The sequence below is a fragment of the Canis lupus genome, chromosome 1 (genome assembly GCF_011100685.1).
Source record: "Canis lupus familiaris isolate Mischka breed German Shepherd chromosome 1, alternate assembly UU_Cfam_GSD_1.0, whole genome shotgun sequence".
In the NCBI taxonomy this organism is placed as follows: domain Eukaryota; kingdom Metazoa; phylum Chordata; class Mammalia; order Carnivora; family Canidae; genus Canis; species Canis lupus.
Window position 1 is genome coordinate 21236543 of NC_049222.1, and position 16549 is coordinate 21253091.

Consider the following 16549-nt stretch of genomic DNA (forward strand, 5'->3'; position numbering starts at 1 on the left):
TGCCCGCCGGCCTCCGCCGTGCGCGGGCTCCCGGGACCCTGGGCGCGGGCGGCCGCCGTTCGGGCCCCGGCCCCGGCCCCGAGCGCGGCCCTCCCGGGGCTGGCCGCCGGCCCCCCCCGCAGCAGGCGCGGGGCGCTAACAGTCCTGGGGGCCTCGGTTCCCGGGGCGGGATGGCCGGGCCGCGCCGGGCAGCGCAGAGGAAGGGACGCTCTCGGAGCAGGCGCGCAGACCCGGCCGCAGCCCGCGTGCACGGGGATACGGGGGGCGAGAACGCAGCCTCGCCGGGTGCGGATGCCAGGGGAGGATGCCGTCGCGGCGCCGGGCTCCGTTTCTCTCCCGCCGACCTTAGGGGCGAAGGCCACCTTGCCCGTCCCTCCCGCCGAGTGTGACCCGCTGCCCCGAGGCCCCACCACCAGGTAACCCCGCCGTCGGGGCTCCTTGCGCGACCCCCAAACCCATCCTCTCCTCGCTTCTCAGCGACCGAGAAAGTCCACAAGCTGCGAGGTGCAATGAACCGGTTCAATCCACCGCGCTTATTGTGGTTTGAAGGTGAGTGCCAGGCCCGCAGGACTCGACCCTCTAGAGCCAATAGCGGTTCCAATAATTGGTGCCTTTTCTACAACAGCTAATATCAGGTAGGCCGCTGATGGGAAATAAAGCGCCGCGTCAAACACGCCGGGACGAGCACAGGCCAGGGACTGGTCAAGGACTCGTAATGGCAAGAGCTTAAAAAGTTAGGCATATTTATTTGTTGGTTTGTTTTTTTTTTAAAGATTTTATGTATTTATAAATGAGAGACACAGAGTCACAGGCAGAGGGAGAAGCAGGCTGGCTGGAGGGACCCAGATGCGGGACTCTACCCCAGGACCTTGGAATGACTCCCTGGGCCAAGGCAGATGCTCACCGGCTGAGCCACCCAGGCTTCCCACACATCTTTATTACCATTCCACCTGAATGTCTTCTTAACCCGTCCTTCTTTTTTTTATTTTTTTTTAAGATAATTTCTTAAAGGTCCTTTTCATAAACCCTACTATTAACATTTCTCTTATTGCCTTTTTCTCTCATCACGGTCGAGTATAGCAAGTGTTTCCTAATGAGGACATGAAGTGAAAGTAAAGGACGCTGAGAAAATTGGAAGGGCAATGATCAAATATGCTGACCTAATTCACGGGATCAAAATAATTCTACTCCGTTCCTTCACAGGTTAAGAGAGATGGAGAGCTCCACAAGGATTTGGAGAAGAGTCCCAATAATTATTAAAATCCTGGACTAGATCGATTAGGAAAGGTAAAGAAACCAAAAGTCGACTGGGTTAAAAGGAGTTGTAATGGTTTAGTAAAGCTTTTCATATAGAGATGTCAACTAGGCGTTATGCCTTGCTGGAGGACTAAACAAGAGAAAGCGGGTTTAGGAGCCAACCTAGGGCTTTAAGTGAGAGCCAGTTAAGACATAGTTCTGATAATTGAACTTTAAGGAGGTTTATTGAGGCAGCTCTTTGGGGAATTTTTTAAAAAGATTTTATTTATTTATTCATGAGAGACACAGAGGGAGAGGCAGACACAGGGAGAAGCAGGCTCCATGCAGGGAGCCCGACCGGGGACTCAATCCCGGGACTCCAGGATCAATCACATCCTGGGCTGAAGGCGCTAAACTGCTGAGCCACCCGGGCTGCCCTCTTTGGAGAATATTTTTAAAAAAGATAGATTTAAGTGTGTCATTTTGAGCAAAGAAACTAATGTTTCTGATCAAGAAGGGGTCCCACAGTTTCAGTCACTTTTGCATATATTAACTCATCTTTATAATGACCCCATGAGACGGATATTACTGTCCCCAATCTATTCAAAGGTTAAACAATTTATTCAAAATAATTTAGTTGGTGATGAGCAGCAAAGTTAGGATTTGAATCCAGCTGTCTGTTGTCACATTCCTTCCAACATACAATCCAGCTTCCTCTAAGGGAAAACTAGATAATGAGCCAAAGGACCAATGGGACTTCAGTTTCCTGAACTCATTCAGAACAGAAATAGTATCTTGCTCAGTTGCGTTTGCCACACCTCCATAGTACCTAATCCCTAATAAGGGGTTCAGTAAATATGTTCATATTGAATTGATTTGACCTTGATCCTGTCTGAAGAGGCAATGTTTCAACAAAGTCACCAATGAAGAGGAGTCTGTCATTCATTTGGGAAGAATATTACAAGCAGAGGGAACAGCAAGGATCCTGAGGTAGGAAGATGCTTAGTTGTATTTGAGGAACAGCCAGGTCAATATGATTGGAGCTGAGTGGAAGAGAAGACAGGTAAGAGTTGCCTTTGGAGAGGAAGCCAAAGGTCAGATTCTTTAGTGCCACTGCCGTCACTTAAAAAAGACTTAGTCCCAGGAACACTGGATCAACAGATTATGATGCTTTACAAGAGAAATAAAACATGATTAAGCGCTTAGAAATATTAATGATTTATTGAATGGCTATTACATGCCAGGTAATGGGATAGGACATTAAAGTGCATTATCTCATTTAATCTTCACATTAATTTTGCAGAGTTAGCTATTATCCAAGAAAATGGGAAAATGGAAATATTAAATAATGTGGTTCACAATTAGTGGCAGAGACAGGATTCAATCCAAAGCCTGCCTGCTCTTTGTACTATACCACATTTTCTCGTTTGAAATATAATGAATAAGGAATTCATGCATGTACGCACTTAGCAATTATTAAGTAAAAACTTAATAAAAAATTATTGTTCATTACTCTGTGTGAGACTGTAGAAATAGTCTTAAAATGTAATACAGCATTTTATTTTATTTTATTTTTTTTTAATTTTTATTTATTTATGATAGTCACACAGAGAGAGAGAGAGGCAGAGACAAAGGCAGAGGGAGAAGCAGGCTCCATGCACCGGGAGCCCGACGTGGGATTCGATCCCGGGTCTCCAGGATCGTGCCCTGGGCCAAAGGCAGGCGCTAAACCGCTGCGCCACTCAGGGATCCCTGTAATACAGCATTTTAAAATTGTTTTGTATGATTATATTCTTACCGGTTGTCTGTTTTTACAACTTTGCAGGTAAATGGACTATAAGGCACTTGCCCAAGAAACTGCACTAGAAATTTTAGGATACAATCAAGACACAACAGGCTGGAAAGTGGTTAAGACTTCAGTAAGAAAAAAAGTTAAATGTGTTTCAAGAATTTATTTCTTAATGAGAAGTTTTTCATTATAAAGACTTTTTAAAATATTTTCTTTTACGAACCAAATAATACATTTTTACTTTTTGTTTGTTTGTTTTTACTTTTCATTTTTTTCCATATCTGACAGCTAATTTATTTCTGGATTTTTATTCCCCTTTGAGAAAAAGATAACTGTTTCCAGCAAGGCTTCTAAAAAATTCCATGGAAATCTGTGAGTACAAGTTCCTTTTTATAGTTGTTTGAATTCAGTGGCATTGATGTATATAGAATTCAGTGCTGCTTCATTAGCTATAACATTGCTTGATAGTAATCAGGAAATAGAAATTAATTATAAAGTCTTATAAAGTCACTGGGTTGAAATGTGATATTAATAAATTAGAGCAATTGTGTACCATCTAATCATTTTCAAACTTGAAGACAATCAGGAAAAAAATCTTTCAAAAAAGAAATAATTACTACCTCAAGAGATAATTACTATAAAAGCAAATTGGTATTTTCTTGATAACACTAATATTTTGTGGCCTTTCAAACACTTAGCCTTTCCATTAAATGAACCACTAAAAAAATATTTTATTTCCCCCAATTTATTTCTCTTGCTGATATATATAATGTTTTCTGAAAGCTGCCTCTAAGGATATTTCTGAGGACCCTGTTTTTTCAAATACAACTACACTGAGGGTAATTGTGCTGACATTCTTAACCTTATTCTTAAGAGTTGTTCTTTCATTGCCCACAATATCATATTAATGCAAACAGATTATCATGTTATCGAAATCACATTCAATTTTTTTGGAGTCTACTCTCTCATCTACTTCATTTTGTATTTCTTGCTCTTTTATCATTTAACTAGAATTTACTTACCTTTTATCTCAATCCAGTTTTCTACTATAAGGTAAAACTGGCATGCTTTATCCTATTCATTTTAATAATTATCAGGAAGATGATCCCTGCCTTCATTATCTAAATAATTAATGACTCTAATAGCAGCACTTTCAAATATTGACTAAGAAGGGGAGTGGATAAAGTCAAGTCCAGTCATACTAGAGGAATAAGCTCTTGGATAAGCTTTTTGGTGCTTACAGATCAGACAAGTATAGACAGCAACCTATGCATCAAGGAAACTTTGGAAGTTATTTATTCATTCAATAATACTTGGATATTTGTATGCAAGGTGCTATGCCATGCCTAGAGCCATTCAGGGAATAGCCCCAATTGGGCTGTTTTAAAGCTTTATTGAGATTTTTTTTATCAGAGGCATTATACTCTTTTTTTTTTTTTTTCACGTTTTAAAACTTTATTTGCATATTAAAAAAATTGTGCATTCCAATAATTAAAATCATTTGAACAAAAAAATGGCACTCTGATTAAACTGCATTTTAACAGCCTGCAAGATACCTTGGGCCAGCTTGGTTTTTTACTCTAGATCTCACTGTCCTCCCACCCAGCTTCTTCCTTCACCAACATGCAAGTTCTTTTCCTTCCCTGCCAGCCAGCCAGACAGGCAGATGGGAAAGGCAGGCGCCTTCGTTGTCAGTAGTTCTCCATTCTTTGATGTGAAAAGGGGCAGCACAGTCATTTAAACTTGATCCAACCGCTTTGCATCTTACAAAGTTAAACAGCTAAAAGAAGTAAAATAAGAAGGCAATGCTTGTGGAATGTACAGTGCATATTGGCGGCGCACGCCTCATTACGATTCGCCTGCTTGCTTCTCCTGTTCAATCGTTTCTTTCGAAGGCAGTGGATTTTTCTCTTGCGTTTCTGTCTTCTTCAATTTCGACTTATCGAATTTCTCAATCTCAGCCATATCGGGTTTGTCAGACATGGTTGCAGAGGAAGCGGAGCGCGGCGCACGAGCGAGCTGGAGAGAGGAGAGGGATCCGGTCTGCGCTGCGGTCGCTGCCGAATAGAGGCATTATACTCTTGCATGCAAAACTAAACAAACAAAAATTGGAACTTTCTGCACTCACATTTTAAGTGGGAAATTTATATGTACTATATAGTAGTTATTTATTAAAGTATGAAAATATCTTACCCCATGTCTTAGGGACTTAACATTTATTATCCTATGGAATCTGTGGGTCAGGAACCCAGATGTTGCTTAGCCTGGTGCCTCTGTCTCAAAGATTCTTACCAGGCTGCGATCAAGGTGTCAGCTGAGGCTTTGGTCTCAGCTAAAGGCAGCTCTGCTTCCAGGCTCACATACATGGTTGTTGGCTGGAAGCCTTCCTCAGCTCCTTGACATATGGACTGCTCCATAGGGCTACTCACAACATGACAGTTTGCGTACCTCACAGTGAGGTTCTGGGAGAGAACAAGAGAAGGAGCAAACCAGTCAGAAGCCAAAGCCTTTCTGCAACCTAATTCTGGAAGTGACCTCCCATAACTTTTGGAATATTCAGTTTATTAGAAGTGAATCAGTAGATCCAGCCCTGACTCACGGGAAGGGGAATCCACAAGTGTGAGTACCAGGAAGTGGATCACTGAGACCCATGGTAGAGACTACCTGTCACACACTGGTTTTGGAAAACTGTCTTTTAGCTAGTTTTTTTTTTTTTTTAAGATTTTATTTATTCATTCATGAGAGACACACACAGAAAGAGAGGCAGAGACACAGGCAGAGGGAGAAGCAGGCTCCATGCAGGGAGCCCGATGTGGGACTCGATCCCGGAACTCCAGGATCAGGCCCTGGGCTGAAGGCGGCGCTAAACCGCTGAGCCACCCGGGCTGCCCCAGTTCTTTTTTATAGTTGTGCTGTAGTCCAGTAAATATCAAACAGAGGTTTAAAATTAAGGTTAGTAAAAGGTAATAAAATTCAGTTTTGCATGCTTGTTTTCTCAAGCACAACTCAGTGATTCTTTTAAATTTGCCATGTTTGCTAATGCAAGGAGGGTATGACTGGAGCACTTTATATCTTTCAAAATACCTCTATTATTCTGTATTCCTTGTGGCAGATATTGAGGTTCCTACAAAGGAAGGTAGTCTGAACATGTTGGTCAGGTTTGTCTGCATCAGTCAAAAGTTTACTTCCCCTGGCCTGGAGTGAGAGGAAAGTGAGGTTGCAATCAAATCATGGGGAAAATCTAGGGAAGCTTAAAACTTTTCCAGTACATCAAAGGAAGCTTCACATTTTATTTAAATTGTAAATATGAGAAACATATGCATATGAATTAGAATGTGCAACAGAGTGTAAGCATTACAGGCTTTGGGAATATATAGCATGGTCCAGTGCTAATTGGCAAAGTAGTATCTGGGAGAAATGTAATCCCTCAAAATGCCTTGAGGTGGGAAATGGGTTGCATTATCAAATAAATTTTTCTTTTCTTTTCCTTTCTTTTCTTTTTTTTTTTTTAAGATTTTACTTATTTGAAAGAGAGAAAGAGAACGTGCATGAGTATAAGCAGGGGGAGAAGCAGAGGGAGAGAGAAAGGGAGAAGTAGACTCCCCGCTGAGTAGGGAGCTGATACAGGGCTCCATCCCAGCACCCTGAGATCATGACCTGAGCTGAAATCAATAGTTGCTTACCCGACTGAGCCAAACAGGTGCCCCTCAGATAAGTTTTTCAAAATACTCCAGACTGTATTCTCTTGCAGAAATTCCCTCTAAGGTCTGAGAAATCCTAGAGTAAAAAAAAACTAATGTTAAGTCAAACTTTTCCAAATGTTTTTGAACAGGAATATGCCTCTGAAATACTGGCCTGGATAATAGATTACTGACCAAATCAGTTTTGGATTTTTTAAAAAAATTTTATTTATTCATGAGAGACACAGAGAGAGGCAGAGACACAAACAGAGGGAGAAGCAGGCTCCCTGAGGGGAGCCGGATGTGGGACTCGATCCTGGGACTCTGGGATCACGCCAGAGCCAAAGGCATACGCTCAACTGCTGAGCCATCCAGGTGCCCCTAAATCCAGTTTTCTCACACCTAATATCAGTGATGGACAAACACAAAGGTCAGTTAGTTGCCCAAATCCTGACATGTGAAAAATGAATGAAATTCAAAAGTCATGGTTTATGAATAAGGTTAAGTTGTAATACAGACATGCCCATTCCTCGTATATTGTCTATGGCTGCTTTACTGCAAAGTTAATAGTTGCAACATAGATGATGGTCACCTGCAAAGCCTAAATTATATACTATCTGGTGTGAAAAAATTGCTGGCTACTGCTTTAGACCACATCACATCCTTAAATTAAGAATTGGGGCTACAAGGGTTGCCTGAATGGCTCAGCAGTTGAGCATCTGCCTTCAGCTCAGGGTGTGATCCTGGGGTCCCACATCGGGCTCCCTGCAAGAAGCCTGCTTCTCCCCCTCTGCCTGTGTCTCTGCCTTTCTGTGTGTGTGTGTGTGTGTGTGTCTCTTATGAGTAAATAAATAAAATCTTTTAAAAAATGAAAGACTTGGGGCTATAAGATACTGTATGTGTAACTGTACAAACGTCTCATCAGTTGCGTTTGGCTTATGATAAATACCACAGGTTAATATTTATGAAAAAGATTTTAGAAAATCTCTAAAAGAAGGTAGTAGCCCTTCTAAAAAAGACAACTATAAAACACTATAGATTTGTAGAAAAATACATTTTGAAATAACTTACATTATTTAATGCTTATTTAAATAAACCTGGCTAATTGCAATTGAATATTAGTGTTTTGAATTGCTGATACTACTTACAAGTGTTTTTTCCTGTTATTTGCTAAATTAGCCTACTTTATACTATGATAGCATCGTATTTTGAGCTTAGGCTAAACATGTTAAATTTTGAATTTTCTCTGTTTTGTTAACTATAGATATCGTGTTGAAGGAGTGATTCCAGAATCGACAACTAACCTATCTGATTTCCTCTACAAACCTGAAAACAGAGTTACATGGGATAAAGCATTAAAAGTGTACAATATGGTACACAGGATTGATTCGGTAATTTATTGTTTGATACTAGACTCTTGCTGTATCAATGTATTTTAGTTTTATTAGTGATTTGAGTATGTTAACTTATATGATGTAGACACTTCATATTTTATAGACTCGAATTGAAATCTTTATAAAAGTTTTAAAACTTCCCTCATTATTAATCAAAAGTTTAATGCCAATTAGCCTGATTCTGTTGTAAAGGCTTAGCACATTCTGAATCTAGCCAGCTCTTGCAGATGTGTCTTTAGTCTTGAAGGGAGTTATTGTATTCACCTCCCCCATTAGGTGGAAGAAAAAGATTAAGCATGCCTTCTTTTTTTTTTTTTTTTTTAAGCATGCCTTCTTTGATGGGAAGTCAGTAGATTTACATTAGATACATTAGATAATAAGAGCAACGCAGACACATACTGTAAAGACTCAAGAGCAAACAGCATGTAATTTTTTTTAAAGATTTTATTTATTCATGAGAGACACACAGAGAGAGGCAGAGACACAGGCGGAGGGAGAAGCAGGGAGCCCGATGTGGGACTTGATCCCGGGACTCCAGGTTCATGTCCTGAGCCAAAGGCAGATGCTTAACCACTGAGCCACTCAAAGATCCCTCAATAAACTGTTTTTAAAAATTGAGTCATATAGCAAACCTTTATGATTTTCACAAACAGTTGCATTTGTAAAATTTCAGGTCACTGGGTCTTTGGTTCTTTGTGTCTCCAAGCCACATTCCACACGTGAAAACAATGTCCCACATATCTGCCATCACATTATCATTTAGTTAGAACTCTGTAGGTTACCTTTACCTCCTTTTATTAAATTTATTTGTTTTATTTATTTATTTATTTTATTTTATTTATTTTTATTATTTATTTATTTATTTTAAAGATTTTATTTATTCATGAGGATACAGAGAGAGAGAGAGAGAGGCAGAGACACAGGCAGAGGGAGAAGCAGGCTCCATGCAGGGAGCCCGATGTGGGACTCGATCCCAGGACTCCAGGATCACGCCCTGGGCTGAAGGTGGCACTAAACTGCTGTGCCACCCCAGGCTGCCCCTAAATTGATTTTAAAGCTTGGGAGTGAGGAGAGGTTGTGGAAAAGCCCAGGAAGGTAAATATTCCGTTTTGTAGAGCAGTCCTGAAGTTCCTATGCACAAGAAACACCTGTCCATTACCCTCCTGGGATTTAAACTTCCAGTTTGAGAAACATAGTCCATCATGAATGAAATTCAAACACTGGACTGTTCCCCTCATGACTCTGTGATACTAACTACACAGTTCCATTCATACTTCATACATGTCTGCTGTTGCTGCAAGTCAACTTTAATAATGGAAAGAATACTAGATTTGGCATCAAAAAACCTTAACAGATTCAGAGAAATTATGTGATTTGCCCAACGTCACTACAGCCAATATGTGGTAGAGCCATGACTTCATGCTTGATCTCCTGATTCCAAATTCTGTGCTTTTTCCAATATACTACATTACCTCTGAGTAGCATTGCAGCCTAAGAATTATTTTACCTTCCTATGAATTTCATAATATGCATCTCTGGGCATGTATTTTACTGACTCATTTACCCCCACTAATGAGGGAGGGAGGGGGGCAGCCGGGGTGGCTCAGCGGTTTAGTGCTGCTTTCAGCCCAGGGCCTGATCCTGGGGATCCAGGATCGAGTCCCACATCGGGCTCCCTGCATGGAGCCTGCTTCTCCCTCTGCCTGTGTCTCTGCCTCTCTCTCTCTCTCGAAAAAAAATAAATAAAATCTAAAAAAATAAAAAAAAATGAGGGCGGGAGAGATTCCTGCTCTGGGGTTATGGGGGTGATCAAACATAGGACGTCTGACACTAGGCAAGTGAGGTCAGCAGTTCGGTAATCATCGTCATAACCCAGGAGACAGCCCTTCGACTTACATGGGCCTTTGTGAAGCGGAGCACGCGGTGCCGGATGGTGAGCCACGTTTCAACCAAAGACCACAGGAGAAATTGAAACAGAGAAGTGCGTTGGTCACCAGTCCCGGAAGGCGTCACAGCCTGCTTCCAGGAGCCCCCGCCGGGGAGGGGGGGGGGGGGCACGGGAGCCGGAGCCCGGGCCATGGTCGGTGCCTGCAGGTGCAGCGCTCTGGGAATCCTGGGTCAGGCCGGATCCCAACTAGGAGGGCGGGTCATTCTGTAAAGTGCAGGCGCCACCGTCAGGGAGCCCCGAGGGGAAGGCCGGAGGCGGGGAGGTTCCCTCGGGAGCTGACCCTCGCTTGTGACTCGGTGGCGACTTGTAAGGCACATGCTTAGCTCCCCGTGAGTGGCCCCAAAGCGGATGCTGGGGCAGCAGTGCCGAGGGGTAGCGTGCAGGCTCAGCGCTCCAGGTCACGCCGTGCCACGCAGTGTGGCCTGGGAGTTGCACCCAGGCCCGGAGTGGATAGTCAGGGGTTGTTCAAGACCGACTTTGTAGTACCCAGAGGTTGGCCTGACCCGACTCCTACAGGAGGCTGTGCTTGGTTGTTGGAATAGTTTTGCAGCCCAGCGGGGCACAGGTGGGAAGTGGCCTGATCCTGCTGCTCAGGAGTGCGGTTTGGCTTAGGGCCCTCACCTGGAGGACAGATGGAGAGAGTAACTTGCAGCTGGGCCAGTCAAGACTCTCCTGATTTCAGCAGATGTCCAGGCAGCACCAAACACCAGTCTTTAACTTTAGGCCTTACCCCACGGGTGCTAAACCAATATATTCTTTAGAATATATTACCTGGCCGATGTGGACTGGGAGGAATAGTTCTGTCCTGGGAATCAGGAACATGGGTTTAGTTCTGTCCTTATCTCCAGTTTTGCATGTGATTTAATCTGTTAGGCTTCAATTTCTTCATCTAAAAATTTAAAGGGTAGGGCAGCCCGGGTGGCTCAGCGGTTTAGCGCCGCCTTCAGTCCAGGGTGTGACCCCGGAGACCCGGGATCGAGTCCTACGTCGGGCTCCCTGCATGGAGCCTGCTTCTCCCTCTGCCTGTGTCTCTGCCTCTCTATCTCTCTCTCTCTCTCTGTCTTTCATGAATAAATAAATTTTAAAAAAATCTTTAAAAAAATAAATAAAAATTTAAAGAGTAGATGATAACAAGATTCCATTCTGAATTTTCTGCACTTACATTAATGCTTTACCAGGTACATGATTTGCAAATGACTTTCTCCCCTTGTAGCATGGCCTTTTTATTTATAGTTTCCTTTGCTGCGCAGAGCTTTTTAGTTTGAAGTAGTCCCACTTGTTCACTTTTGCTTTTGTTACCTTGCACTTATAGATACAGTGTTCCTCTAACAGTGAAAATGCAAGCTGATTTGATAAGCTCTTATGATTTCAAAGCCCTGCTTTTTCCAAAAAGTAGCTAACCGTACTCAGTGAAATGCTTTGTGAAGTGATACGAAGACTAGATATTAAGTAACTGCTGCAATCTTTATGGTTTGATTTGTTGCAGGACACATGCATATGTCATACCATCACACAAAGCTTTGCCATGGGCTCAATCTCCCCCCGGGACTTTGTCGACTTAGTGTACTTCAAGCGCTGTGAAGGGAATATGGATATTATCAGTTGTAAGTTGGAACAATTTACCCACATTTTGGAATTCTTAGGAGTCATTAATAAATGTGTTTTCCTTTAACTCACAGTTTGGAAGATACCGTGTGTGTTCAATTAATTTTTTATTTTTATTTATTTATTTATTTTTTACTGAGACCAGTAAATATATGTATAGTATAGACAAAGAAGCCTGACATTTTACCCAACTCCGGAGGTGCCATTAACATCAGTAAATAATTATGGTATCTCTTGGCCTTCTTGCAGCTTATAGCATGCAGGACTAGGTATAGATGGGTGCTTATAAACTAAAACTTCACAGCATATACATCTTATATGTATATGATATATAGTTAATCTAGACACAAAGTTAATCTTTGGATACATAATATTATACTTGAATTGTGTAGAATGGGCATATCCAGTAAGGTAAAATTCCTGAAGAAATTTTCTTTAGACAAGTCTTTACATAAATGTGCTTATATTTATTTTTTTAAAGATTTTATTTATTAATGAGAGAGAGAGAGAGAGAGAGGCAGAGACACAGGCAGAGGGAGAAGCAGGCTCCATGCAGGGAGCCCGATGTGGGACTTGATCCCAGGTCTCCCAGGATCACAACCTGGGCTGAAGGTGGAGCTAAACCGCTGAGCCACCCGGGCTGTCCCTTATATTTCTTTCAGAAATTGGAGGTTTTGTTATATCCTTAGCCCTCCCAAAAATATGTCACTCTATAAAATGCAAACAGGTGATCATTTCCTAACTTGCTTCGTTCACTTAAAACATACCAGTTCATACCACAAAGATCTTTGGACTCACATAGATGAAGGAACTTCTGGTGAAGGGACTTTGGTAGGACAGTGGCCTAGAGCCGTTTTTCTCCAGATTTCAATTTAATCTCACCATTCCTATCTGAATAGCTTTATCTATTGTAAACTGCTTGGACAGTTTAAACTGGATAGGACAGTTAAGTGCTGTTAATTATTTTCCAGCATGGTTTCCGTTGCTCTGCTATGTCCGTAGGACTCTAAGGCTCAGAGTCCAGACGCGTCATCGTCCTGCTAACAGCCCTCACTCGAACACAGTGTATTGCAGCGTGTGCCGCTAAGGCCTGAGATTCGTCCCTTCCCTGTAGCTGTCTCTTGTAGGTTCATACAGTTGTCACTGAGCTGTCTCCTTCTTAAATGAGAGCACATAAATTTTATTCACTGCCTCCAGCACAAAATACTGGGTGACTGCATTCGAGATCTGTTGTTTTCTGTATTTTGAAGCAGACCATTTTAATCTCCTTTTTAGCCATCAGAGGGAAGGTAAAGAATTATGGAAGTTACAGTCAACAAATAGTAGTAGTACTCAATCATCTGGTGTTCGATACTAAATCTGCCTTAAGCAATTTTCTTAAATGAATTTTTGATGAATACTAGGTTTTCTTAATGTTCCATTTGTTGTTGTTTAACTTATTGTGCAGCTTGTTTTAAGCTAAATATTTTGTGTGCATTATTTCACCAGTGAGGAAACTAAGTGATACAGTTATATGGCTAATTAGCACCTGAACCAGAATTAAAACTCAAGTCTTCTGACTTTCAAAATCTGTGCTGTCATCCCACATGCCTCACAAAAGACCCATACTAGTTTGTGATATAACAAAAAAAAAAGTTTTAAAGAAAGACAAGGATAATCTCCATATTTTAAACAGAGACAAAATATATTAATATCACCTCTGGCCGTACTTTTATGCCAACACAACAGGCTCTGATAAGGTGATGAACAGGTCATGAATATGGAAAATGCATTCAGTCACATTTGTCTGTTAAGCTGTTCCTAAGCCAGTGTTTGACATTGCATTTCCCATAGAATTGACTGCTTATGTTAAAATCATACAGGAAAATCGATCTTTTCTGACAAGAGCAGGAATCAGTTGCACAAAAAACAAATATATATATATATGTATATATATATTTTAAGATTTTATTTATTTACTCACGAGAGACACAGGCAGAGGGAGAAGCAGGCTCCACGCAGGGAGCCCAATGCAGGACTCGATCTCAGGACCCCCGGGGTCAGGCCCTGGGCTGAAGGTGGTGCTAAACTGCTGAGCTACCTGGGCTGTCCCACAAATATATTTTTAAAAATATTTTTAGAAAGTGTCTATATAATTATCACAAACTTAATCATAAATCAGCTCCCTTTTACATTTACATACAATATAGTTATGCTACATAATTGCTAAAACATACTCTACTGACTTTTAATTATACTTTGAATTAGCTACAGGCAGAAAGAGCATTTTTTAAAAGATGTATTTATTTACTTTAGAAGAAGAGTGAGTGAGTGCAGGTGGAAGCCGGCAGAGATAATCCCAAGCCAGCTCCACACTGGGCATGGAGCCTGACCCAGGGCTGGATCCCAGCACCTTGAGATCAGGACCTGAGCCGAAACCAACAGTCTGATACTTATCCGACTGAACCACCCAGGTGCCCCTGCAGAAAAGAGCATTTGAACTATCTTCGTTAATAGACCAAATAATCATATCAAATATTTTATTTAAAAAATGATTAACATGTTGTATATAAATGTTGAATCACTTATATTATACACCTGAAACTAATATTCCACTGTATGTTAAGCAACTGGAATTCAAATAAAAACTTAAAAAATAAGTAGATTTAAAAGGATCTAACCCTAAATAATAAATAAATAGATCACTATTAACCAAAAAACATCTACAAACCCACTATCCTAACAGAATAGTCTTTTCCTTTGTGATTTCTTCTTTTGCTTCAAATCTCAGAAAGTAATTAAATGATACTTTTTGTTTTATGTAAAGGGTAATAGCATCTTTAGAGATACTAACAGGAGAAAATTTGAGAGGACGATAGTGCTCATACTGGCATATTCACAATTTTGATCTGTGTACATATGAATATGTACAAACATACACACATATAAAATTAATATCAGTGCCGAAAATAAATGCTATCGCATACAATTTTAAAAATATGCTACTTAAAATAAAACTTTTCATCTTTGTGGAACAGGCTTCATTAAAACTTTTTTTTTTAAAATCACTTAGCTAACAGTGTGGATTTTCCAGCATATCCTCCATCTTCAAATTATGTCCGTGGTTATAACCATGCTTGTGGCTATATATGTTCTCCTCTGCAAGAGTAAGTGTTACTTGCATTTATTTATTTTATTTTAACAAGTTTTTCAGTTCAGTTTGTGATTTCTTAACTAAAGGATTCCTAATTCGTTGGTAGAAGTGTGTGCCAGCATATTCTGTTAGGAAAAAATTGCCCCTAAGTGCAATTAAAAAATAAATTTTATAAGTATTTTAATAATCAGAATAGATAATTCCCTATAAAGTATAATTGGAGGTCTCTGGGACTAGTCACACATACACATTCCCTTCTGTCCCCTCACTCCCAGTTAACCTTAACCTGATGCTTTATATTTCCCCATTAGAGTTACTTCTGTGAATTTTAAGGAATTTTTGTAAATTAAAAAATAAATAGAATTATAATACACTCACATTTATCAGTAATGAATGCTTTACCTCAAATGAATTCTTTCCAGTGGACTACCTACAAATACCTGCAGAATGAGACCTACAGTAGGTAATTTGAAAAGAGCTAGAGAAATCAAAGGTGTCACTGCCTATAGGTAGGTGAGCAGCCTAGGGATGGATGGTAACATAAAATATACACATTTTGTGAATGGATGTACATTAATTCAATGTATATCATTTCACAAATTCCTTAAGTTTGAGTTTTTGTTAAATGATTTCATACAAGTAAAAGATACTGGCACATAAAAACATGTAAAATTTTATATTGGCCAGATATAAACCTCTCAATAGAAGGAAAAAAAATAAAACATGAGAAGAAAGTCAAAATAAAATTACATTATAGACTGTATTCTTAATATTTTCTTTACTGAATTAGAGAACTGAAAGAAATTCACAATTATGTACATTAATAGACAGGATCATCGGTGCAGATGGTGATGATGGTGATGCATGGTCTTTCCTCCCACGTGTTAACTTTGAAACTATGGTCAAGACTTTATTCTCCACAGCAGAAGAAAACAAAACAGGGGAAGGATTCCTGCTTCAGATCAGTTGCATAAATCAACAGCTGGGAAGGACTGTAGTTGAGAAGCTACACACTCTGATCCATGCTTCACAGGCTGAGTCCCCTTCTTGCATCTTGTCAACTTTCCCTTTCCGCTACGAGAAACGTGGGACAAAAGCTCTGATCTAGATATCCCATCTAGGGTGCGAGCTCTGCCTAGCATCCTGTCAGAGGAAAAGATACAGCCTCATTCATAGACTCAGGGAAAGGTACTGACAAAAAAGTGATTCCTTTGTACCTTCTCTTTTCATGCAGCACAACATTTTGGGCAGCCCACATTTGTAAATGTCATGTAGTAAGCTTATAAAACTTATAAGTAGTAAAGGTGCTCTCTAGTAAATACTGGAAAGGTTTCCTTAAGCATGTAAAGCCCTAGCAAACTCAAATAGAGATTTAAGACCTTTCCAGCAGCTAGTGAATATTCTCAAACTAGCCACTGGGACACTATGAAAATAGTCTAAACTCTCCATAGACAAGAGTAGAAGAAAATGGACACTCAGTGGTGTGTTGAAGCAGTGGTCTCCATACCCCTCCAAAAGAATTTTTTAAAACTGTACTCCACCTTGCACATTTTTAAGTTATTAAAATTTTCATAGGATTAAATAGGGTGCAATTTTTAGCACTCTAAATATTGACACTCTAAAAAAAAGTGTTATATAATTCATAAACATATCCAATAAATTCTAGATACCATAATTGGAAACCTATTATAACTATCAGCTTCAAAATACATACAACCTTTAACAGTCAGAAATTTACATCATCGATTTTCTCATTGCTCCCAC

The 16549-nt window shown here is 40.4% G+C and overlaps 2 protein-coding genes across 8 annotated transcripts in view; one reads left to right on the forward strand and one right to left on the reverse strand.

The window, feature by feature from the left end:
- The first annotated feature begins 204 nt into the window (after nucleotides 1-204).
- The window catches only part of STARD6 (StAR related lipid transfer domain containing 6), a 40801-nt gene continuing 24456 nt past the window's right edge, over nucleotides 205-16549 (forward strand). For 2 of the 7 annotated variants that reach the window (XR_005353469.1, XM_038525961.1), the window contains exons 1-7: nucleotides 205-416; nucleotides 1204-1287; nucleotides 3062-3155; nucleotides 3348-3397; nucleotides 7970-8096; nucleotides 11534-11651; nucleotides 14705-14798. Coding sequence is in view for 6 of the 7 variants with exons in the window: in XM_038525961.1 (XP_038381889.1) it covers nucleotides 3066-3155; nucleotides 3348-3397; nucleotides 7970-8096; nucleotides 11534-11651; nucleotides 14705-14798 (479 nt within the window). In the remaining variant the exon portion in view is untranslated. Of the gene's footprint in view, nucleotides 550-1203; nucleotides 1288-1946; nucleotides 2027-2134; nucleotides 2227-3061; nucleotides 3156-3347; nucleotides 3398-7969; nucleotides 8097-11533; nucleotides 11652-14704; nucleotides 14799-16549 lie in introns of all 7 variants that reach the window. The other 5 variants (XM_038525967.1, XM_038525964.1, XM_038525965.1 and 2 more) reach the window with 5 other exon arrangements.
- On the reverse strand, nucleotides 4452-5092 carry LOC100683370 (thymosin beta-4). The gene has a single exon (XM_038525968.1). The coding sequence runs from the start codon at nucleotides 5006-5008 to the stop codon at nucleotides 4874-4876; it is 135 nt and encodes a 44-aa protein (XP_038381896.1). The 5' UTR covers nucleotides 5009-5092; the 3' UTR covers nucleotides 4452-4873.